The sequence below is a fragment of the Agelaius phoeniceus genome, chromosome 2 (genome assembly GCF_051311805.1).
Source record: "Agelaius phoeniceus isolate bAgePho1 chromosome 2, bAgePho1.hap1, whole genome shotgun sequence".
Lineage (NCBI taxonomy): Eukaryota > Metazoa > Chordata > Aves > Passeriformes > Icteridae > Agelaius > Agelaius phoeniceus.
Genome location: NC_135266.1, coordinates 16,155,675 through 16,182,048, shown reverse-complemented (window position 1 = coordinate 16,182,048; position 26,374 = coordinate 16,155,675). Strand labels below are relative to the sequence as shown.

Genomic DNA, 26,374 nt, shown 5'->3' with positions numbered 1-26,374 from the left:
TTGTCTTTTTCTTGTGCTAAAGAGCCATGCATACTTCACATATCACAAGATGATATATGAGTTTTTAAATATTTTTTCTTTAAAAATTTAAAAACAAACCTCTGGTTTTCTGCACTGCATTCCATAACAGAGGACTGTAATGACAAATGAAAACAGAAAAAATAAAAGGTTTATAAGGAGAAGTCAGGACTGATGCTTTATCAGAAGTAATTCGGAAAAAAGTTTTCCAGAGAGTAACAACAATCAATAATCTTACCTCACTTACTGCTTGCAAGGTTTTGTTGAACTCTGAAATGCTTTAAATAAAATATTACTGTTAGGAAGGATTTTTAGTTATGTTTCTAAAAACAATTACAACAATTTAATTTAAAAAACAATTACAGAGAAAAAATATTTTTCCAGTTAATCAATGATTTTTTTAAAGTCAGGTCAGCTGTAATACTGTAAAACCTCCAGCATTAAACATTTGAAGAGCTGACTTTTATTAGTCACTACACAAACTAAATGTAAACCTCTGTCATCACATTTGAACATCAACCCATTGCAAATGTTATTTAAAAGAGCAGAAGATAAATCTTAATGTTGCCTTTTGCCAAGCATTACTTGGAATACAATTCTAAATTTATACTCAAAACCACAGAAATAGAATGAGTAAGAAATACAGATTTCTTCTATAAACAAAATTTCTTGGCCAACACATCTTTTGGTTTTCAGGGTAAGTTTGGGAAATATTCACTCATTCAAACCTCTCCTTAAAAAGACTGGGAAAGAAAAAATGAAACCAAAATAAAACCATAGATATGACTTCAAGAATATTCATTAAAGAACATGCAGGTAGGAAAGTTCTCTTCATAATTTCCTACCAGATAAACTGAATCCTTAAATTATAACAAACATTTGGTGCACCATTTTTTAAAAGCAATTCCAGTGGTACATGAACTAATTAAGAGTATTCTAACCAGTATGAACTTTATGTTAAAGTGCAAGAACTTGGAACTTGTGAAATTTTTAATGTGCAGGAATAACACAAAGTCCACTCAACACATCGAAGGTCTCACTTCATCTTTTTCAAATACAATAAAAATTTCAATTCTTATTCAGAATTACTCACCTCAGTTCTTGTGGGGTATGTGCTGGAATTTCAATTAATTTTTTTACTTGATTGTGGGTGGTTATGTTATTAATCTGTTAGGAAAAAAGAACTCACAGGTAAGTACAACCAGTAATTTTTAGCCTTAAAAGAAAATTGTTCATTTCACACATTTTGATAGGCTGAAATTACAAAGATAAGAAGCATGTTTTCTCATGAATACACTGCAACAAGTATTTACCACAACATTGTTGTTACAATTTATTGAAAGATTTGTTGATCTAATATAAATCAAACCCCAAAATCTTTGTGAAAGATAGGGGCAAAAGGACAGTAAACTCATCATGTCTTATGCTGGAAAAAGAGGAGTTTGGCTTAGTTTGCAACAAAGACAGCTTACTCCAGACACTGAATGATTTTTTTAACTCTAAGTGCAACAATGGGGCAAGCTTCATAAATGACATAAATAATAGATGACAGAATACTGGCAGTGAGAAGTCAAGAACTGTAGTGAAAGACATGAAAAAACTGAGCTAAACAAGTATGACCTAGCATTAGGGTCTGGGGATAAACTGAGGTTTATCTAAGAGCCCTTTCTATAGATGTATTCTATGTATTCTTATAGGGACTAAGCATTACTGGTTATTTTTACATTTTGTGCAAACAGCAAGGGCCATGAGAAGAAACATCATCTAATATACGTGGCATTGATTTCCCCTAAGAAATATTCTTCTAAAAAGCAAGAGTTTCAAGAGATGGAAACCAGTTTTACCAGAAGCTGTAGGTGTAATGTTACCATGCCAGGCCAGTTTCAGTAGGCATTATCACCACTGAAACACAACAGAATGTAGAGGTGGCTTTTGCCAGGGGCATATCTCTGCCCAAACCTGATGCTCCATGTGCAGCAGCTCTTCTCTGTGCTAACATTGCTGCCTACTCTTATGCTTTCAGAGACTGGCATGTGAAATCTCAGGCTGAGGGTTGACAGGGATGCGTAGGATAAAGATGCAAGGTCCTTCGTTTTTCCTCCCCTCAGTTTCCAACTGTAACAACTAAAAATTCTCATCCTCATAGTATTACCTTGATACTGGGTCACCTATATGGTCCTTGCCATGTATGACACAACCTCTCTTGTGTTGTATAAATGGACACACTCATGTCACATAAGCCTATTGCAAAATTATAACTCAGTAACCACAAGCCAAAAAACAGAATGATCATGCAAAAGCATAATTGAAAAAATACACAAAAAGCCATAGCCATATGAGAATCTCAATATGAATTATTCCAGGATATAATCCAACTTTAATTATACCCAAATAGTTGCCATCTAGCGATGCTCATCTTCCAAACACAAGTGCCTAAAGTAATCTCCAGAGGAAGATCTTGTGTGTCTAAATGTAAATTCTTGAGATTACCCAGGGCTTCTCCCTTCTTTCAGTGGCTATGTAGAGAATACAGGTCCTTACTGTAGGAAGGTTACTTAGCTGGAATTTTAAAATTTAGCTGCAAAGCAGCTGTTTAAAACAGAGCTGTTCCATTCACTGCAAATAGTATCTTGTACTGCAAACATAGTAAGAATCATGCTACTTATTTAAAGTGTATACTTACTATTTCTACATTTAGTGATGCATTACTTTCTTCACTTGCCCGAAGTTTTACCTTGCCCACATAGAACACTAAAACCAAAAGTAAAAAAGTTAGGAAATCAATGCTAAAACACACAATGTAAAATTTTTTTGAGAATTGCAAGACTTACTGCCTTGTGTTTTGATACAAGGGAAATAAGAACACTTGCACTAGCTTATCTACCTTTGCAATTGTTCTTCCATCTTTTCACCTATTTCAACAAATGAACTAGTCCAATAGCTTCATTATTTTCCATATATTCCTTCCAGGTAATCTTTTCCCAAAACAGAAAAACTGCACTTCATATTACTATAAATAGAACTCCTTAGCTTACTTGTTTCTTGGGGTTTTTCCACAATTCTTATGTGTAATGGTGTGCCTTTGATGAGAAACCAAAGATCAAAAGTACAAGAATCTAAACACTTTTTAACCTCCCCACCTTTAATATACTTTGAATTAATATAAAATCTCTCTAAATTTACAAGGAAATTTATTACAGAACTAGCTTTTACATGGCAACTAAACATTGCTTCATTACTCAGTGTATAAAATAGTTGGATAATGTTTTATGTAGAAAAAGGGAAAAGAAAACCACTAACCTGAATAATTACAGGCACGTGTTATGTTGCATACAATGGTTTCTCCTGCTATAGATTTGTTGGGGGGAAAAAACCAAACAACTACTGATTAAAAAAGTTAAACCTAAATCCAATATAATCACACAATATAATCCAATACACATATTTACAATCATTCCAGTGTTTGAAATTTATCTTCTGGAAGTATTTGACATATTTTCTAGGCTTCAACTCTCTAAGCACTTACCATGACATTTTCCAAGACTTAGTATTCAGAAATATGCTGCCTTTGATTAATTATGTTGAATAATTTTCTCCAACAGTTTTGATAGAAGACTTATATGCAAGGGGTCGCAATTTTTTTAAAATTTAAATATAAACAGAAACCAGCATATAATTGATAAGCTCTTTAATTATCACAGAATTCAATCACTAGGCAGCATATTATCTGCTTCTGAGGCCCCTACAATGGCTCCACATGATAGCATGAAGCTAAAACTGTTCTATCTGATAGAATTCAAGCTATGGTGACAGCAACCATGTACACTCTTATCTAGCAGAACATGCCTTCATTTAGTTACAGCAAGCTTTTGGCTGCTCCATATTTTCCATATTTTTAATACAACCTACACAGCTGAGAAATAACACTGATCCTAAATAAGGGGACTGTAAACAGACAGCTCTGTTGTATAATTTCAAAATAAAGCACTGGAAAGATATTTGCATCCAAGACTCCTACACTTGTTCATTAAAACAACTTCCCTCACTTAAGCAGATGGATTGGCCTCCATTAACAGAAAAAAACCCCAAATTCTATTTTTTCTGCTGTTATCATTAGTTAGTACCAAATGAGAAGGGAATTTTTTTCACCTTCCCTGTGGTGCAAACATTTGACTGCAAAAGTTTGCTGCTTTTATCACCATCAATAAATAAGCCACTAGAGGTTACAGACTGTAAGCTGGTGGCAATATTCAAATTGCTAGAAAAAAAAATTCAGACAGCAGTTTAGAATCAAATGAATTTAATGATTTGACTTGATTATCTTAGAGGTATTTTCCAACCTTAACAATTCTATGATCCTAAATTTGCCTTCCCTTTCGTTGGCAGTGAAATAGTTACAAAACTTCTATACTGCTTTCTTTAAACAATCCTTAAAAAATAAAATGCTCATAAATAACTGAGAAACAAATAATCAAATGTCAATATAACAAACTGTCAAAATTATTTACTACATAGCGAACACCTTATAAAAACCCAACACAAAATCCAAAAATGCCACCAAAGATTAACATCAGCTCCTTTTTCCATACAGGGCACCCATTTGTGTGCCCCCTAGTCTTAAGATCTCTGCTTACCACCAAAATGCACAAAAATAGATTAGCAGTGTGAAGGACAAAAGACTGATCAAAAGTCCCTAGGGCTTCCAGTCCCCTGAAAGCATCAGATAACACAGCTGCAATGTTTCTGCAGGTCATGTTCACACAGTCAAACTATCCTTGCCATTAAGGCTCCAAGCCAGTTCTTCTTCCACTTGCACTTAGGGCAGATCCACTGTAATGGGGCTACTGAGCTTCTATGTGGATAATTAAAAAATAAAATTCACTCTATTCCTGGTCCTACTGGGCCTGCCCTGAGGTCAAATACCATGACTGCATTCAGATTGCTTCAATCTCCTAAAAAGCATGAAGATTTCTTTTTAAGCAAACATGGTCGCTGAGACTGTGGTTCTTACATTTTTGTGGTAACCTACTGCTCTGACTTACAAAATAACCAAACTCTTCTATATGCAGCCATTTAGACAAACACTGCCTTCAACCAGATAATCATGTGAGGTAAGGCAGACTGTTAACAGCACACGCCACAATACCAAGTAAAAGGCATAGTAAAAACACATTTGGGAGCAAACTTCCTGAATTCACACACACTTAAAATTTGAGATGCACAAAAATGTTATCAGTGGTGATAGATGAATCCTACCTGGTGTGATGGTGGAGTAATAATCTGTCGTTGTAAGGGCTTCTGTTACCAAAAAAAAAAAAAAAAGTCAAAAGTTTTCACTTTTTAACTTTAAAAAAAAACATGCAATACACGTCACAAAAATAAGTTCTTATTTCTATTTCAGACTCTGTCTTTCCAGGAAAAGTGTAAACACCTGACATTTTTTAAGAAAATGAAGTTACTTTCAGTGAGGGAAATGCAAAAGCAGCAAGTGAAGTAAGACACATCCAATTAAGTGTTTGTGTCCCCATCTGAGCCAATGACTCCTGGCACCCAGTTGTTCAGAGGAGAAAGTGGTGCTTTTAAGGTGATTCCAATTTATCCTATTCTCCATGGGCACTTCAGCATAGGAGGAATCCTGTTCTAAAAATGTGTTTTTGAATCAACAATGAAGAACAGCAGGATGTCCAGGTCCTATAGAGGCATGGAGGAATCCATACTGATATGGAATGAAGCTACTCCTTGTTTCAAATGGGAAAATCAGGAAAGGAAGGGGTAATAAGTTCTTCTGATTGAGTCTTTTCTGATCCTATTTGACAACTCCTTGCAAGTACATATGTAAGTGTCTTCAAGGAATGATCTGCCCTCTTTGGGTTTTGGTAAGCAAAACAATATTTTGAATGATAAAGAAAGGTTTACAGCTCAGTTAAGTGCACCTCAGAGCCCTAATCATGCAGACTTAAAATACAGATTGCAGATAAATACAAATTTTAGAAACATAAAAGAAAATAATTTGGAATCAACAAATCCTAGTTACTGAAAAAAAAAAAAAACAACAACCAAAAAACCAAAAAAAACCAAACATGAATGCAACTAACACCTGCCTTGAAACCTTACTCTCTTCATGCAAATTCTCACCTGTACTTTGTGTAGTCTCCTCTGAAGACATATCTGAAATAGAAGAATTCAGAACAGTAAAATCTATTAAAAAATAAAACAAGAAAAGCCCAAAAGTCTAAATCCAGCAAAGTCTAAGTAAGAGAAACATTAATAATATCTTGTCTGAAGAATTAATAGGATAGATCATAAAAGTAACAATAGAGAATTCTAGGGGAAAAAAAGATAAAAGAAGTAAAAATTGTATTAAGAAAGTATTCTATGAATTTTTGAGAAAAAAAGATCAAGTCTGCAAGATTTTGAAAAGAAACTGAATATTATTTGCCTAAATTTCATTTTAAGAACAACTGCAATGCTTGTTAGGAGTGTTCACATTATTACAATACTAATAATTGAAATAATGTTCATGTTATTTCAAAAATCTGGGTATCTGAATACAACCAGCTGGGAATCAAATTTTCCTCAAATAAGTTCCTTTTACTGGTTTCATTCTTTCAGAAGATGCAGATGAATTTTTGCATATCCAACTGCAATAACTGCTTAACCTCAAGTACCTTTTCCTGCATGAACTCACAACATTCATAAGCAGAGATGACTCACTGGAGTTGGCAAACAGTCTCTCCAAAAATGCTGGTTTTGTCAATAACCATAGATAAACAAAATAAAGTAATGATGCAAAGCTTTTTCCAGCTGCATCAAAAGGAGAAAAAAATTAAATTAAATTAAGACAATAGATGAAAATTTAAAGGGCTGTGCTCAGTAAGAATATTTTAGGTGCCAGCACAGGAATACAAAGTGGCTAGAAGACTCCTTTATATCACTTCAATATGACAACTTAATGATTTTTTTTTAATGGACTAGAGGAGATCCACAACAGAAGAAGAGATTTTCTGAGGCAACTAACAGGTAGTCAAAATATGAGCAGAGTGAAAACTAAGTGCTGGTTTCACCTGTATTACTTGGCCTAGTATATACTACACAAATATTGAATATGATGCAGTTGTTAAAGACAAACCATTCCCAAAGAGAGACTGTATCTGTAAAATAACAAGATCATGTGTTTCCATCTGTATTATTTCTTTTATCCAGAGCACTCACTCTATGTCAGTACACATTAAGCAAGAAAGCAGCTGGCTTTCACACAGGTTATTACTGTGTGTCTCGTTCTTAATTTTTTAAAATGCTTTCATAGATGATGCTCATCACCTCTGGTTCCAGAAGTTGTTAGAGCCTCTTGTGTGTGTGTAGTGTAATACACTGCATGAAATGCCACCTGCTAGGGTGAGAGGAGATGAAAAGGAGCTCTCACTACAGTCTTCCTCCTCTGCCATCTCTGCAAACTCTTCACTGTTTCATTCTACATTCATTACAATGTAGAATGAAACAATTCATTTAAAATGAAAATATTTTAATTTTGGAACTCTATTTCATTACAACCTTTCTGCGCTACCTCAAATAAAAGCAGATTTCATTTACCTAAGAGGAAATAACAAAAATTGGAAAAATCAGTTAAGTCCTGATTTTCTTACCAACAATTGTTGTTGCAGCTGATTCTTCAGAATCTGTGAATTTTATATCAGATTAAAAAAAAAAAAAAAAGAGAGACCATTATGAAGTTTCAGAAACATACATTATCATCCTCAGCAGGCTTTTCTAATATTATCAAAAGTTTACTGCATTCACCAGAAGAGGGCAACACCTGCTCTTTCAGAACAACACTTCCAGGTTGTCAAAAAAAGGCAGATGAAACAATCTCTGGTTAAAAAAAAAAGTGTCAATTTTTATGCACTCAAATAGAATTTGATGCAAGACCATAATTTTTTGGGGGAAATACTGGACAGTTTGAATTGTATAACGCTGCAAAACCACAACTGCATAATGTTAAAAACCCAAGATATGTGCCACTCTAGCCTGAAAGCTACATGCTTATCCTGAGTGTTTTGCTAATTCTGGGAATGGGAATCAAACATACACAGCAAGATGGCTCTAGCTGGGTATGAAGAACTATTCTCAGACTTTTTATAATAACAATGAGACTTTCCACTTAAAATTTATCCCATTCATATGGATTCTCTTTTCTATCCTGCAAAAAGCAGTGATAAAAAAAACAACTTAATAATTTCAAGTTTGAACCTCTGATTTTAACAGGAACCAGCCAACTATTTATATAGCAAACACTAGCTATCAGATTTTTATATTGTTACAGTCAGTATTTTGATCAAAAAGAAATTAGGAAATTTGATATCTTGTTCACATAGCAACTTTAAAGTTGTCCCTTTCAGTCACTGGGTGGTTTTTGATACTGTCAGAGACAAGTCAAGTTCTAGGTCACAGTTATCACAGAAATATAATCTAAAGAACAGCTGGATGCAAACATGCAGCACTATTTAAAAATATATTTAAGGTGTTTCAACATCTCTCAAAGGCCAAAAGTCATCTTATAATGTTACTTACAATACACAATTTTACTCTAAAGCTTTTCCTACTGCTGCAGAAGACTTAAATCAGAGATACCAAAAGTCCCTGAAGAAAACCAGATTTTTTTAAACTCAAAATAGTAAACAAGGTTTTTCTGAAATGCTAAACACTCGTGAATTCATTGCTCCAGTAAAACTATTTTGCTTGCCTTACTGAAAACTGGTAATATCTTCTTGCCAAAGGATAAATGTGAATACAATTTCTGTAATGAAGGGAGAATCAGAATCATCTCAGTGACTTTATTTTCATTTTCTCTGGAAAATTACTGATGCCATTTGCACCACAAAATTAGCTAATAAGACATAAGGATGATATGGAATATTAATTTCCTAGTGTTTGCATATGCTTAACTATCTCCAAGAATTAAAAAGTAGCAGCAGCAGCAATCTTACTGTACACTTTCTAAAACAGAAGAAAAATGGGGCAAAATCCCACAGAATCCCAACATACCTGTTATTTTTCTGCTAGGCAGTGTAGCAGTAGTTTCAACTGCAAAATAAGAAGATTTTTTTTTTAGGAGCAGAAGATTTTATATGTATTTGCACACATGCATACACACACCTTTTAAAACACAACAATTTTAGATGTGGTACTCACTTCAAAATGGTTTGCAAAACTACTTTGCATCCATTGAGAAATATGTGTCAAGACTTTTTGAAAGCTGGAACTTGAACTCTTTTGAGTTCAGTTTTTTCCTCAGTTCAACTTTTTATACTTATGGAAGATACAGATTAGGCCATGAGCTTTGCCACTTCTCTTCCATTAACAGTGTCTTCAGAAACCTATTGAGCACATTTGCTTGAGTGAAGATGAAGAGGACTAAAATAGCATCAGCTAAAAATGGAACATGTAACATCATGATGTGAATGCACATGATATAATACTCTTGTGTCCAAGAGCTGCACCACCAAAGAACATCTAAACAGTGAAAAATCAGGCTGCCAGAAAGGAGCTCAGGTGGATGTGGGCTGGGATGAAAAGGTGACATGACACCAAACATGTCCCCAGGGACACCAAACACCCAGGGAGAGATGCAATACACAGATGGGCCCTTGATCCATCAACTCTTGTCAGATCCAGATCTGACAGTTGAAGCCATCACACTCACGAATGTGAAACATGATGTCATCAAGTGAGCCAAGTGACTAAAGCCTCCCTGGAATAAAGGTGGTGGCTGAGCTATAAGTGAGGAGGCCCAGCAGATCAATTAAATCACACCACTGCAGGGAACCTGCCACCAAGGCAAGTGCTATGTGCTTCCTGTGGTGGAGGAAAAGTGGCAGACAGCTCCAAATGTTCCCTGCAGCCTGTCACCGCTCAAAACACCATTCTGGACCTTGAAAAAGAAGTAGCAACACAGCATCACCTATACTTAAAGCACTGTTACTTATTTCAGCACCTTTAATAGGTGAGACCCTGTCTGGGCAAGGAGGAAGAAAAACCCTTCTCAAGTCACTGAACCTGCTGGGACACTAAGCACAATCAGGATTCAAGCCCAAGGGTAGCAGACAAGAGAGAGGTTCTCTCCAACTTGCAGGAGTAGGTGGGACAGTTTCTCCACAGGTAATGCCTTGATATCTGGCCAGTCCATCACTGCCATCACAGTGGTGGGCACTAAACTGTGCCACACAGCCCACGTGCAATGGGCACCCCCCAGATCCTTGGAGTCATTGCTGCTGTCCAGGTTGCTGTAGATTACCTCCACCACTGCTAATGCCCTCAGATACTGACACCTTCCTTCTTCCATCAGTGGTCAGTGGTGGTCCACTCGCCCCTGCAGTCTACACAACCATCCTCAAACTCTGAATCCAGTCATGCAAGTTCAAATCTCCGGGGACCTCCAGTAACAAATCACTTGGAGATGACACACAGGAAAGTGCCCCAAGGGTACAAATTCCTAGGGAGCAAGGTATGCAGGAGAATTTGGGCAGGTGCCTAGAGCAGTATTCACCTCTGATGGCATAGGAGTTTACACCCAAACAGCCAAGGAATCCTGGTGAGAAGGCAGACCACTTGCAGGAAGGATGTCTTGCTTACACCAAAGACAGGGACTTTTGGCACCGTGTTGGGTCCTGGCATACACCTACCAGGCCCGTGTCCCACACCCTGGAAGGGGCAATAGGATCTCTGGATCTAAGGAAAAACAAATGGATGCTGCAGCGGAATCAGAGATACAGCCCTAACCATAACAGTCAAGGGGGGAGCTATGGAAGTGGAGGTTGACCCAGTTAGGGAGGGAGGAAGAAGATCCTCTGGAGGTGATGTAGGAAGTCAACTCAGAAGAGGCAGCCTGTTCTGCAGTAGGACAGCCATAAGAACAGGAGAAGGAAATGACAGAAAGCATAAATGAGATAGAAATTAACCAGTCCCTATTCCTGAGCAAGGTGTGAGATGCACAAAGCAGACAGCTGCCAGCCAGGTAAGCAGATTGCTGCCTGGCTACCCCAATGCTGGGATACTGGGACCAATGATCTGAAGTCAGAGACAACATGAGAGCTTGACAGGATGAAAAAAGTCAGTTCATTTTTGTTGAATGTTATACAGTGCATGAAGCTAAAAGCAGAAACTCTAAAACATGGCAGGATGAATACATGGAAGTTGAATTAATTGCACTACAATTTTTTAGGAGTTTTCCATGAAACTTAGTTGTAGTTAATTTACATCCTGGGTAGAAATTTTCTTACACAGAAGAAAGAAACAGAGAACCAAAATTCTTAGTAAAATAATACATACCAATTAAGTTAAAGCGTAAGTAAAAATTCACACCTTTATACATATCAGCCTACTGAATTTAAACTCCTTCAGTAAAGATAAAGTTACATCAAACATCTCTTTTGAGACAACTAGGATTCTGCCTACAGAGAAGTAAAATTGCTATTTTTCATAACTAGAACTGTGTGAACTTGATAGCTCATGAAAATCTGGATATAACCCTAATTTTTACAGTAATTTTTCAAGAAAACTAGGACTTCTCACTATATAGTAAGTCCAGATAAAATACATATTCACATATTCCTGTAAGGTAAGTGTTCTAGAGCTCTTATGTACAAGTGCTGTTACTTTAACATTGTAAAGTGATTACAATTTACAGATTCTATAAAATTATTTTCTTAGCACCTACTGTAGGCTTGGGGAAGACCCTTAAACAACACCATGACAATACCAAGTTTAATATGCAGAACTGAAGCAGTAGTCAGATAAAACTATTCTGTATTGTTCAAAGAGTAAATAACTTTTTCAGGTAGAATGGGGTGAATAAAGATAATTGACTGAACTTCTGGTTAGAGAAGGAAGCATCCTTCCACAGGTGGGCTATCTGATTTTCCTACCACAGAAAGTAAATTCTATCTCTAAAAGTTAGTAAATTCTATCTCCAAAAGTACCTGTTATGAGTCCCATCTTAATCACTGCAAAAGCCCTTATCTCCAAAAAAAGCTCTGAAGGAAATTAAATTCTCAAAAGGAACCCACCTGAATACGCAGCCTCAGAACAAACACCACCACACTGCTTCTTCCACCCATTTAAAAAATAAAATCTGTACAGGGAATCTAACTTTAAGATCTTTCTCATAAACTCTTGTGGAGTCAGTGGAGACAGTCTTGCTGTATACAAGGTGCTTTTGCATCTTCCACATCCCTTCAACCACCTTGTGAATTTTTGAGAATATAAGTAGTACCCTGAGGTAGGTACAAAAATTGTTCATTAACATATTTGATTTTGTAAGTTAGTAAAAAGACAGTGAACTGTAAAAATGCCAAATGCTTTTAATAGCACATCTAGCAGCACAGGGAGTAAAACAAGCTAAACACAAGCCATGAACATGGAGCTGGCAAATGCAGCAACTGATGATGGCATGCATCATCTGAGAGGCACTTTTTTTATGGACACCAGTCTAACCATGCCTTCTCTTACAGCACAACAGTCATATGCCTACAGTTGCCAGAAATTATCCATGAGTATGAGACTTGTCAAGGCTTGAGTATGGACTTATCAAGGTCCAGCTTTAAGTTCATTAACCAAGTCTTTAATCAGAATCACCTTAGCATACAGAAAGGAGGAAGGAGGAAAGACTCATATATAATTTATTTGTTAACCCTCCTCCTTTGTTAAGAACAAGAAAAAAAAAGTGAATAGATTTATTTGGAGAAGGATTAGAGTTCAATCCAAAATATCCCTAAAGTTGGCATGTAAAAATGAAAGTAAAGTAACTCAAGATGTGTTAGTTACAAGCTAACAGAAAATTTATTGCCCTTAGGTTGTTTACAATTGATAAGAGCATGAAAATCCTTACATATATGAAACTTCCATTTATTTGCTCTATGGATTTTATTTGCAACACTGTTAGTTTGGGATCACCAAATCAATATAACTATCATATCCTGTTCCAAAACAAAGGATTACACATTGTAATAATACTTTGCTCTCTTTTCCCTAATAGAAAACACTTTTAAAGATTCAAACAGTAATTAAATAGACAGTGTTACTTATTGCTTTTGTTGCAAGGTAGATAGAATAGGCCCCCACAAGAAATGTTTGGTTTCTTTTTGAGGGAAAAGGCAACTTGATTAAATGAGATAAGCACCGATTCTGTTACTAACATGCATCATTAGAAACAAAAGCAGCAAGTCCTTTACTGTCTCCATATCACTTTGTATTGTTCCAACACAAACAGCAAGCTAAACCATGACCTGGGAATCCCATCTGTGTTCCACAGGTATGAAACTGGCTTAGCAGCTCTCACCACAGCTGCAAAAATTGTGGCAACCTTCATTTCCCACTGACTTCATCTGACAATGGGAAGCAGTGTAACTTCAGCAGCTCCAGACTGGCAGGAGACTAAACCTACTAACAGTACTTAAGGTTAGGTGTGCAAGCTGATGTAGCTCTGAGAGAGACCAGTACCTGGCCCTGTCTGAAAAAATAGCCTTGTGCTTACAGCATTCCTTAGCATGACAGCTTTTAATTCTCAGGCTACTGGATCTTTTAGGATGGAATGGTCTCCACATGTCCTGCTGAAGCTGTTTCACCAAGCAAAGCAGAATTGAAAAATGAATTCAGTGAAAGGGAAAGAAAGGCAGAAGGAGGCTTTGTAACACAGTGATCAAGATGGGACACATGGTTCTGGTGCCTACAGCAAAAGCACTTTCACTCAAAGTATATAATTTGCTCAGTAGCTCAGGCACAGGACACAGCCCTTAAAGCATGAAAGTGTACAGTGTTCTATATCCAAGTGTGATCATTAAAAAAGGTCCTTTTCTTCAATCTACCATCAATCTATCTTATGAGCAGTATACCCTTTCTTAAATTTTTTGGAAATGCAACACCATTTCTGATTCACCTGTCTTTGGGCAACCCAGTCTGTGAGAAGCAGTTCAGTTTTTCCAGTGTGGAGAAGTGAGAAGCAGCTGGAACCTGGCTGCTGATAACAGTTTGGTGCAAGAGCGACAGTACTGGCAGCAGTTTCCTGTCCGCCTGTCTCAGGGGAACAGTGCTGCTGCTGACTAACGCTGTTTTACCTAACACTTCATGATCTCCTTTAAACCTTTGCAGAAAGCATCCTTTCAGCAAGCCTGAGACTGGGCAAGCAACTATTGGACTTTCTTTGGAGGAGAAAGGGTCTGAAATTTAGTGAACTCGAGTCTCCCCATGGACACTCCTCCTGCCCAGCCTGTGCCACAGGTGAGGAGGGGCAGAGTGAAGGGCTGTGCCAGCTGGCCTCCCTCTCAGGAAACATGGGAGAGAATGCAAGGGCAGCTGCTTCCCAGTCAGCTCCAGACACCGAACAGGCACTGAATGCTGAGGAGCAGCAAGAGCCCTGCCCATCTGTAGAAGCACAGCAGCATTCCTGGCAGAGAAGCATACATTCTTGGACTTATATGTGTAGGGCCTAGAGGAGAGATTTACGGAAAGAAGTGACTAAAATTTTACTTATATTAATTGAAAAGCATGCCAAAAATGAAAACAGTTTGTATTAGTACCCAGGCTCTTTGTTCAAAGTACAGGTAGCCTTGACTATGTTCACCTCTCACAAACAGATAACAGCAAATGGAAGAATCCCAAGGGACACCTTGGTGGCTATGTAATTTGGTCTCCTGAAGCCACAGTACTTGGCTGTCACCACAGAATGACATGAGACAACCACGACTGTATATTGCTGCTAAGATCAGTTTTGACTTACATATAAAAATAAAAATACAAGGAAATTTATAAATACCAGATTTTCTAAATAAGAAATTACAGCACACTTACAGTGCTGAAAGCTTTTTCACCAAAAATTCAACTGAGTCAGTCAGCGGAATTGATTTGCATGAAGAATTTCCACCACAAAGGCCAAAGCCAATCTTTTAATTCCAAGTAGATATCTCGCATCACTTTCTGGGTTATGTAGTTACAAGCACTTAAGACTTAAAGTGTCAATTTCACATTGCAATTTCTAAGTCTATACAAATCCTCTGCTAGACATTTTTACAGGCACCAGTTAACCTGTTTGTTACAGCAGTTACCAGAACTGTGCAGCAGCCACTGCACTCTGTTTGCAGAGAAATGAAGATGCCCAGCACTAATGCATTTTACAGGACTTGCTCATGAACAAAACTGAGTAGCTCAAACAGCAAAATTTCAAAATGGTGCTGTTCTAAAACCCAATTATTTGCAGAAACAGGCACTGAAAATATGACATTCAATTCTCCTATTCAAATTAAATCCATATTTTCCACTAAGAGATTGGGTCCCTTTAACATTTGACAAGTCTTTCAGCTGAATAAATGTTCTGCCAAATGAACCATTCTGTCACAGAAGGCATTAATAAAATAACACATAAAAATCCTCCGCAAGTTTACAGTTGTTAGTTAGCTGCACACTGGAAACATTAGCCTATCTTGACTTTCTATTTAAGGTAGATTTTGAGGCACATCAGATATAAGTTCATAGGATAAAACTTAAGTGCAGTCTTAGTTTTATGTCTTGGTGTCCCTCATGACACCTTGTATCTGCTCTGACCCCCTGAGGGGGCACCATGGAAGAAAGGATGAATTATCACTGGCCACTAGACAGAAACAAATGCCAGAACTTGTTCACATCAGGCTCAGTCACTTGGGCCAGTTCATTTTGGAATCCTTAACAGAAAATTTAGGCTCCGTATTTTTAACTCAGCTTTGATGTTTTACTGCTGGTAAGAAATTAGGTTATAAATAAAGCTTTTATCTGTTTGTGGAAACCTGTACATTAGATACTGAGGTGAATCAAATTACCGCTTCTCTGAAAGGCTGATTTCCAAAAAGCCACTTTGTTTGGTATCACAGGAGAGGGAGGGAATGAGAGCAAAGAAAGGGAAGGTCAAACATGCATTCTGTTAATAGGTACAAAGAAAAGTGGCACATGACTCATCAAAAAGGCACTCCAGAGTTAGGTATTTTTTCCTATCACATTTCCTTCAAGAGCTTCTAGGTTTCCTTCAAGGTTTCTTTAGTATTCTGTCCTTACAGTTCTAGGGGGGAAAAAGTGGCATTGGGGCAAATAATTTGCTTTTTCATCTTCTGCTTTCATGATCCACTCAGTAAACATGATAATACAGTCCAAGGTTTGGTACCCAACAGACTGGGATGCAGACTGGATGAGTGGATGGGGAACAGCTGCATTTCCACTTCTTCCCTAAGGGTGTAGTCTTGACACTCCACCCTCCCTTCCAGGAAAGGGGATCCTGTCATCAGATGGGCACACAGCTGGGAAATCTTTAAATGGGACTACATGAGCCTAATACCTACCTTCCACTGTCCATATCTGCAAACTAGAACAAAAGCCCAAACTGAAGTTTTTCTCTTCCTTGAGAATGCAGAAGCAAAATAGTCACAGTGGGCAGGGCACTGGTCACTTCCCATTTCTCCCATCAGCATTAAATTGCTCTTAACCCAGAAGTGTGGAAACCCCCTCCAGCAACACCAGTAGCAGGCTCAGCAATGTTGAAAGTCAAAAGAGTATGTGAAAAAGAGAAGGCAACATCTTAATCTTGAGGTTTGGACAGTTTAGAGAAATCAAAAATGCCACAATATACCCACTGAATTTTAATTAGGATAAAAAGCAACCAAAAGTAACAGGCTAAAAGTTACAGCACCAATATCACAAATGAGACAGCAGTGATACTATTTACAGTTATGTGCCATCATAACTGCATTTATTTTATTTTATTTATTCATTGAAATTTGTTAAAGATAGCCCATCATACCCGTGCTCCTTGCATTAACGCACAGTGTAACAGTTTGGATATTTGTATTTGGATTAAGAAAGTTACTGTTTAATGCATAACTGAAATGATTAATGTTTAAACAGTGCATTTCACTGTGAAGTTATTATTAAAGGCAACTTAAAAATATCATATGTAAAAATGACAACAGAAGAGCTGGTACTTACAGATGATTAGAATTTATTTTCAAGGATTTAGCACTTCAAACTCATTTATTTTCTTGTGTGTTTGTGTTTTGTTCTCTTAAATTACCCCAAACTTTAGATTACTTAGTAGATTTTTTTCTTGGATTACACAGAGTGATATCATTCATATTGTCCACATTAAAGTATGTAGCTAGAGAGGAATCATTCATCAAGGAACAATATAAAATTTTCCAAGGTTAGAATATGGAATAGTAAGCACATCTTTCTTCACTTAGGCATTTTTAAATACCAGGAGGTGATCTGTAAAGTGAGAGACATTCAACCTGCACTCTTCTCTCTATATCACAGCTGTTATGCTACTTCTCACTCTTAGCAAGAGGGGAATTATCAAAGGAACATGAAGAATGTATGTGGAAGGCCAGTGACGCACCAAGTGCATGACCTCCTTCCCTCTCTGGCCCCGCCTGCAGCACTTACACCTGCTCAGCGTGCAGAGGCCACACCAAGCAGGACAACCAGAAGACTCTCACTGGAAGGAGCCAGAATCTCATCTTGAACTCAGATATAAAAGTTCACTATTGAGAACCATTAGTCCAAAAAATGTGATCAGGCTCATCACAAAGTGGGAAGTAGTCAGATATGTCCTTTCTTGCAAATCTTCAGATGCATAAAATATGTAGCTACTGCAAAGGTAATCCCAGCCACTTCTGGGCAGTCAGCTACTCGGTTAAAGTTAAGCATACTTTTAACTGCTAAGCATGTGTGTGAATCTTACCACAATCAGGATTTTGATCCTTATTAGACCTCAAATGGTTAAAAAAAATTAATAAATTTTTGGTAATTTGAAAAATTTCACACAAATAAATCATAAAACCTAAAGTAAAAGAATCAGAAGAGTCAACAAAAACAAAGGCTGGAAAATTGATGCTAAGTAAATCTAGACTTATTAATGGAATGGGTCACTGCTGATGAGACACCAATTAGACAATGGCTAACACTGCACAAAGGCTTTGAGTGGTTAAGCAAAGAAGAAATCACGGAAATCACAGTAGCCTTTGACAGAACATTTTACAAATAATTGTTTCATGTAGGCACAAAATGCCAACCAGGTCACAAAAAGAATTTGTGAAACTTGTCCTGCGGCACAATTATGACTGTAACGCACCACTTCCTTTTGACCTTCCGTGCCTACAGAGGACTTTCCTAAACTTCAGCCCTTTGCCACTTACGTTCATTGCAGATGTAAAATTAGATCCTTCTGCAGACTTACTACTCAAAGTCCTTCTGCTTTAACACAAAACAGAGAAGTTTCTCAAATCAAGTAATTTTTACACAGGTGTTTGGAGGAACTTACTGAAAGAAATCAGATTGCAAGAGTAGTAGCAGCATCAATTAAAATCATCTGACACAGACTGTTAGATATTTCTACCATAAAAGCTTTGTTATCTATTGACTGGCATTTGCTGAATATATGTTTTTCATAGGATGACTTGGGGGTGTAATCAGCTAAAATGCATCTATTATTGAAGGGAGGCAAATAAACTGTAAAAAAATTCCAGCAAGCTTCTCTTTGAAAAGCTGTTAATGTCCAAGTTATCCAGAGGAGATAACTTACATCTGGCAGTAGAGATGATTTCTATGCTGAAACAAACTCCTGTCAGCATAGTTATTGAATCTGGCTAAGCAACAAAGCTTTGGACACCATGCATCTTACATAATCACTAGAAGAGTTCTTGCAGGTAGACAAAGGATTCCACAAACCACTAAATCATGAGTTCTAAAATCATTTATCAATTAGGGATGGAGATGGGCAATGCCTGATCAAGCTGTCCTTGATGGTCAAGGATGCTCAATAGTCAGGGCAGAAATTGCTGGAACAGAAAACAAGGAGTTTGTCCCTTCTGTGCATCAGTAAAAGACAATCAGATGCTCCACTCTGACTGAGATTTTCCCCACTGTCCAGACAGACATACCTCTTTCAGACTTCCTTTCTATGTCTGGTAGAATGTTCCTCCTTTCAGCCAGACAGACATACCTCTCTCAGACTTCCTTTCTATGTCTGGTAGAATGTTCCTCCTTTCAGCCTTAGGACTGTGTTCCTTCAAGCACAGCCATCAGACATAAGTAAAAGAAAGAAATCCTTTCTTCAGCTCCTTTCCCAAGTCACACAACCCAACAAAGAAGCTGTGCTCCCAACTACAGCATCAAGGCTAGCAAAGGCATTTCATTCATTACAAACCACTGCTAGCAGCATTCTCCACGAGTCCTGGTCTGTTGGACAGATTTGCTTCTCTCCCAGAAAAAGAAATCTGGTCACCTTATTTTACTGTCCTTACTAAGACACTTTGAATCAGGCAGTGGTTATAAATTACATAGATAAAATATATTTTTTTGAATCTGCATGAAATAAATAGGTACATTTTTTAAGGATAAAGATGATGAAGATTAAGACTGTTGCCACATTAAACTGAATCACTGATGCTGTATAAAAATTCTAGGAAACAATAATCGACTTAGTCACATTAAAATCTCTTGGGAGGGGATAATATAATTTCCTATGATTTATAAATTGTATTCCATCAAAGCTTGATTCAAGTTTGTGGTTTTTACCAACAGATATGATAGCAAAAGTTAAAAATAGGATTATTCTCTTGCTTGAATTCAGTTTCTCTGAAAATAAAATCTTGGATTGGTTTGATTCAAAGGATTTTACAGTTCTTTTTCAGGGAAGAAGGAAAATTTGAGAAATGTGTGAGAACCATTTGGTCATTTTAATAAAGGAGACATTACTGATACTGATAAAGAAATTGGATCCTCCTATAATTTTTTGCAGATATAGACCCTACCAGCTGAAGATGGTGTAATGTGCCAGTTGAAGCACTGAAATGTTGCCCTCATTGAAGTTTTGTCCCAGCAAATGAGTAGAATGAGAACCAGCAATGCTTTCCTCTGTATTTATTCCCTGAACAGAAAATGTGTAAATTAATTATTTTAAGATGAAATCGATACATGCCCCAGTACTCCAAGGAGTTTTAGCTGCATGCATCATGCTCTCATATTACACAAATGGTTGATAGACAGAAAAGTTGAAGCAAGTTGAAAGTCTTTAAAGGACTGATGCTATACTTTTTCCTTTGGATAAAAACTAGCGAAAGCAGCACGTCCTCATATGACCTCATCAAGAATTTGATTTTGATTTTAGAAATTATTAATAGACTGAGACTTTGTAAAATCTGGAAGAGAAATGCTAGACACACTTAGATCAACTTTTGACTGAATTACTATTTCAAAAGCAGTGCAGGGGTACTTACCACATTGCAAAGAGTTATCCTCTACTGTCGTGTTATAGATCCAATCCTCCTTTCTCCAGCGTATAACACCACTATCCTGGCAGTCCTTAGATTGTGTTATATTTGCCTTGTCCCACATTCTGAACAGGTACAGCTCCCCAGTCATACCCTGGCGAGGTGCTGCACCTGTACCTTGCAGCTTTGAACAGCCAAGTAAGAACTCGCCTTTTGCAGGCAAAGAATCTTTCCCATTTAGTTCCTTGTGCAATTTTTCTGATCCATTTATGAATACCTTCAACTCCTCGTTGTCACTTTTCCACTGGATACATATTTGGTTCCAAGTGTTTTTACGAAGTCTTATTGATGTGCTTATTTGTTTTCTGAACAACCATATCTTCAATTTCCCATGATCTCCTGTAAGTCCAAGATCAAACTTATTTGCAGAGAGATTGGTGTGAAGAGTTTTTTCAGCGTATACATATGCTGTCCATGGATTGTTTGAGGAATACAGCTTGAGGTGCACACAGACAAGGAATTCTCTCAAGGAATGCAGAGAAATTCTTGGTGACATACGCCAAGGATCTTCACATGCAGTCTTAAAGACGGCTTTGTATCGCCCTAGGAAATCCTCCTGATCTAAATAAAGAAAAGGCGATTTGTAAAACCTTTAGGTCTTAAAAAAGATCCTTTATATAAAAGTTATTCTTCCATATAGTATTGTTTCTAGGCATTTTCCTAGGAATTTTCAAAACAACACATTAAGAAATGATCTTGTAACCCACTCCTTTAGATTTACTTTTGTGGTAGGGAAGTGACAAATTTGGAGATAGTCAATAAATGCCCATGAAAACTTTGCAGTAAAACTTATGCTAAAGAACAAGGATGACCATGTAGAATCACAGAATCATTTAGGCTGGAAAAGACCTCCAAGATCATTGAGTCCAACTGTCAACCCAGCACCGCCAAGTCCACCACTAAACCATGTCCCCAAGTGCCACATATACACATCTTCTAAGCATCTCCAGGGATGGTGACTCAACACTTTCCCTCTGGACCATGGTTCAATGCTTAGCAACCCTTTCCATGAAAAAATGTTTTCTAGTATCCATTCTAAACCTCCCCCAGTGCAACTTGAGGCAATTTCCTCTTGTCCTATTGCTGGTTACTTCAGAGAAAAGACAGACCCCCATTTGGCTATAACCTCCCTTAAGGTAGGGAGCAATAAGAGTCTCCCATGAGCCTTCTTTTCTCCAGGCTAAACAATCCCAGGTCCCTCAGTTGCTCCTCACAGGATTTGTACTCCAGACTCTTCACCAGCTCCATTGCCCTTCTCTGGACATGCTCCAGCACCTCAATGTCTTTCTTGAAATGAGGGGCCCAAAACTGAACAAAGGATTTGGGATGTGGCCTCACCAGTGCTGAGTACAGGGGGACAATCCCTGCCCTGGTCCTGCTGGCCACACTATTGCTGATCCAGGCCAGGATGCCATTGGCCTTCTTGGCCACCTGGGCACACACTGGCTCATGTTCAGCAGCTGTTGATCAACACCTCCAGATCCTTTTCTGTAATGCAGTTTTCCAGCCACTCTTCCCCAAGCCTGTAGTGCTGTATGGGGTTGCTGTGACCCAAACACAGGACCTGGTACTTGGCTGGGTTGAACCTCATACAACTGAGGCTATATTCTGCTCCTCATCCCTGTCTTCCAGCTCAAGGGGCTGGGTACTCTGAGACTAAGGCAAAGAAAGCATGAAGTACACCAGCCTTTTCCTCACCCTTTGTCACCACATTTCCCCTTTACCCCAATAAAGGCTGGAGATTCTCCTTCGCCCTTTTCTTGTTGAAGTATTTATACAAATATTTTTGGTTTTATGGCAGTAGCCAGATTAAATTTTACTTGTGTTTTTTGGCCCTTCTGATTTTCTCCTTGCCTAACCTTAAGGCATCCTTGTAGTCCTCCTGAGTTTCCTGCCCCTTCTTCCAAAGGTCATAAACTCTTCTTTCCTGAGTTCCAGCCAAAGTTCTCTGTTCAGCTAGGCTGATCATCTTCCCCACTGGCTCATCTTCTGCTGCTTTGAACTGCTTCTGCCCCTTTGAGAATTCCTTCTTGAAGTAGAAGTCCAGCCTTCCTGGACTCCTTTGCCCTTCAGGGCTGCTTCCCAAAGGACTCCGTCAACCAATCCCCTAAACATGCCAAATTCTCCCTTCCAGAAGTCCAAGGTGGCAGTTCTGCTGAGTCCCCTCCTTAAGTCTCCAAAAATCAAAAGCTAATAATTTTGTAATTGCTGAGGCCTCCAACCATCACATCATCCATCAACCCTCTTTGTTCATAAACAAAAGGTCCAGTCGGCACCTTCCCTATATAACAAGTAGTTCCAGACAATGCCTCAAACACTGAAACTTGATTCTAACTGCTCAATTCTTGTAGGTGCCTCATTTCTTTCATTGTTCCAGTACAGGAAAGGACAGACTTTTGTGGTTGTAGATGTGAACTCTTTGCAGATGAATCTTATTTTGTGGAAAGATGCACACTTAATTGCATAATCATATCATGGCTGCTTGCTTTATGGTGTACACAGCAGCAACAAAATAAGAAAAAGTTCCTTTGGAACATGAAATGGAACAACAGAAAAATGAAACAGCCTGTTAGACGTTCAGCCAGTGCAAGAGAACACACTACTGACACCTTTAAGGAAGTAATTATTTATCAATATATGCAGAGCTTTTATGAACGCTCCAGAGGATGTATGGGATTAATCATGGTTGGTCAGGGTTAAAAAGCAGAAAAAGATCGTCCAACATAGGAAAAAACCTTTTCCATTAGCTCCTCTGTAAGAAGAAAAACTTCCAGGCAACTTGGATCAGGGTTTTTTTCCAGGGCAGGTTATGTTCATAGTCCTAGTTAGCTGTCAAGATCACAGCCAGTTCTTCTGTAATGTGCTCAGGCAACCAGAGTGCCAGTTTTCATCAGACCAGTTCTGACAAATTTTCTGTCTCTTGACCTCCAGGCTCCCAAATTTGTTTTTCAATAGCAACAAGGAAAAACAAGGAGAAAGTTCCTAACTTCCAAGTGCAACTTGATAGGTACAAGCTACCAGAAACATTTGAAACAGAAAATACATCAATCCAGTTTCATGGAAAGTCATTGATACCTATTCTTGTTGCATCCTATAGATCTGAGAGTCTCTCTGTGATGCTAACTAGCAGAAGCTTGCAGGCATTTTTCACAACCTGGAATCATTCCTGAAGTTCAAAATACATGACAGAAGTGCCATGCAAGGCCATAGACCAAACAAAAGCTCTCTGGGCACAGGCTAAAATTAGGTGAAAATCGTAACTAGCAGATGGTGGATTCTGAATGGTGAGTTAATACTTAGACTGGTTCTAAATGGCAAAGGAGAAGAAAAGCATACTTGACCCAACAGCAAGCCTCCCCTGCCTAATCCTGCAGCATGAATTCACTCATTCAGTTTGGCCATTTGTCAGAGTCTGAAAGCAAAATGTGGGATACCCAGCTAAGAATACTTCAGTATGGAAAACTAATTTTTAAAATTACTTAAAAGCTCGATGAGGGAGACTGGATGGGAGGGGAAAGTGTCACAGAATATGAAATTTTTCAAAATGGGGGCTCAAATATACCTACCTTTTTAAGTAAAATTAAAACAGATGTCCATCTGACAGCATGGACAGGTCATAAGGAAACCAATTTTATAAAGGAAATAGCCAGCTAGTTACATGCCAATACTGGTGACACAGTCTTTCCAAATAAAAAAAAATTGCTCAAGTCTTTCATTATTAAGTAGAAATTGACTGGTAAGGGAAGTTTCCTGACACAGCTTCAAAACTTGAAGTTACTGTTAACTATCCAAATTGACAGACTGGAATTCCATTCCTGAGCAAAAATACTAATCAAAACTTGAAGTATCATCAGCAGACTTGGATTGGGAAGTGAAGGAATTCTGAGAGAGGCTTGATTTCATGTTAAGCATTAAAGCAGTGTTGATATGCCAATAGTGAATTAAAGGGCTGCTAATTTCTTTTACATTCTTTAGGGGAATTGGGACTTCAAAGTTGTCAAGGGAGCCAGAGAGGACACAAACTTGTAGATGAAAAACAGTTGTAAGACAGCCAAGAGAAATTATGCAAAATGACATCAATCTGCTGATGATTCTTCTGGTCTGCTTTATATAATCCAAAAAGACTGCTGTTGATCAATATGCAAAGCCTGAAGAATTAATTTAAACTAAGAAAAGTGTTTACATATAAAGGTCTACCCTTCTGGAAACTGGAAAGATGGCCCACTTTGCTCTAAACAATCATTAAAAAAAGTGCCAAAAAGTGATGCCAAAATTAAGAGAATGGAAACCAATACTATCTGAATTGTTGCAAGGCTGGAAATTTTAATATGCTTTATCTACCGAAAGAATGCTGAAAAAGCAGAAAGGAAATTGTAATCATAGTCAGAAAATGCACTTTGTTGTTCCAAGTAAGTGCAGTACAGCATTATGTTAGAAATTAATTATCAGTATTATCTTGAATAAGTCTCCTTGCCATGTGGGTGGATGCATTGTAAGCAAGAGATGACGTTACAGTAAAGCCTTTAGAAGATCTGTTAATCATCACTGACTTTCTCGAGCAATGGTGGTTGCGGGCTGTGACCCACGCTTGACCATGGAACCGAGGAGCTGGAACTGCCTGTGCTCTAACAGAGCCATTCCTGGAGTCTCCTTGCATGCAGACAATGCAACAAATTCAGAAAAGTAGCCATGAACACACCTTCACAGCACAGAAAAGGGAGCATAATGAGAAGAATGCTTCAAACAGCTCCAGAGTAAGATAAATCCAGAGTAAGATAAATATAAATAACAATAATAATTAAAAACAAAACAAAAGCCAAACAAACAAAAAACCACAAAAACCAACAACAACAAAAAACCCCAAACAAACAAACAAACAAAAAACCAAAAAAACCCCAAAAAACAGAACAAAACAAAACCACAATTTGGAGTGAAGGAAACTCCTTTCAGTAGTAATCATGGGCTGACTGTTCAATGTCTTTTGCTGTATTTGGGCACATAAGCCTTTTCAGAACTGAAAATTTTTTATTCTTACTATACTTATCTCTAAGAGATGCAAAACCTGGGGGTTTTGCCCTCACTTAAGCTAAAAACATGTATTTAACAAGCATGTTCTCTTAAGCTCTAAAAGAAATCCTGAAATGTACGCACATGCTTCTAAATGTTTAAAATTAATTTTCTGAGAATGACAATATAAACCCAAAATGCATCTCTTTCTTTTTTCTAAACATTTTTAGACAGTGATAATTGTTATCATTACAAGAGATAGCCATTAGGTATTAAGAATTAGGTAGGTATTAAGAATTAGACCTACGGGAGCAGATTCTCTCAGTACATGAGCACCAGTGTTATTTTCCTCATATTACTAATAGCCTCTGGATCAGTATACAGCTGAGCATTAATACAGTCAGGTATTCTCTTGAATAAAAATAGTCACAAGTTTATATGTCTGTACAATCTGGCTTTTAACTAGTAACAGTAGTTATTAACTTCCTTGCAAGTGTTTGCCACCTGTGATGCATTTGGCTCGCTACAGTCCGCTAAAATGACGTCAAAAGACTCTTGTATACTCGCGTATTCTATCTGGAGCTCATAACTGTTTTTTATAAAAAGCCTAAAACTCTAAACTTTCTATGTGTGGGTCACTTGATTCTGTTGAATACTTTAAAAATCTGAAGCTAAGTACTGTTTCCCCAAAATCAATTTCATCCCTCCTTTTCATTCACAGTCCTATTTGTTTAGCTGGGGATAAACAACATCACCTTATCCAGCATCCTGAGCATCAAAGAGAACACAGGAAGTTCTTCCCTTTTCATATTTTTTGGAGAACACAAAAATACCTTGATACCTCAGATGAGGAGAGAACTGAGTAGAGATGCTGCTGATACTACTAACTGCTAACAGCCTAAAACCAAAACACCCCAATAAAAGAGGGGGGAAACATAAACACACTCTTGTGTCAGTTTAGCTTTCTTTGATGATTAATGACAGTTTTAAGTGACACAAAGGTGAAA

At 37.7% G+C, this 26,374-nt stretch overlaps 1 protein-coding gene across 4 annotated transcripts in view; it reads right to left on the bottom strand.

Annotated features, from left to right (window-relative positions):
• The window catches only part of ADGRG2 (adhesion G protein-coupled receptor G2), a 59,001-nt gene that overhangs the window by 20,165 nt on the left and 12,462 nt on the right, over positions 1–26,374 (bottom strand). For 2 of the 4 annotated variants that reach the window (XM_054627746.2, XM_077172638.1), the window contains exons 3-12: positions 20,307–20,921; positions 9,061–9,099; positions 7,662–7,694; positions 6,154–6,186; positions 5,275–5,316; positions 3,319–3,366; positions 2,702–2,769; positions 1,112–1,185; positions 257–296; positions 100–134 (exon numbers count right to left, since the gene is read on the bottom strand). In XM_054627746.2, the coding sequence (XP_054483721.2) occupies positions 100–134; positions 257–296; positions 1,112–1,185; positions 2,702–2,769; positions 3,319–3,366; positions 5,275–5,316; positions 6,154–6,186; positions 7,662–7,694; positions 9,061–9,099; positions 20,307–20,921 (1,027 nt within the window). The remainder of the gene's footprint in view (positions 1–99; positions 135–256; positions 297–1,111; positions 1,186–2,701; positions 2,770–3,318; positions 3,367–5,274; positions 5,317–6,153; positions 6,187–7,661; positions 7,695–9,060; positions 9,100–20,306; positions 20,922–26,374) is intronic. The other 2 variants (XM_077172630.1, XM_077172644.1) reach the window with 2 other exon arrangements.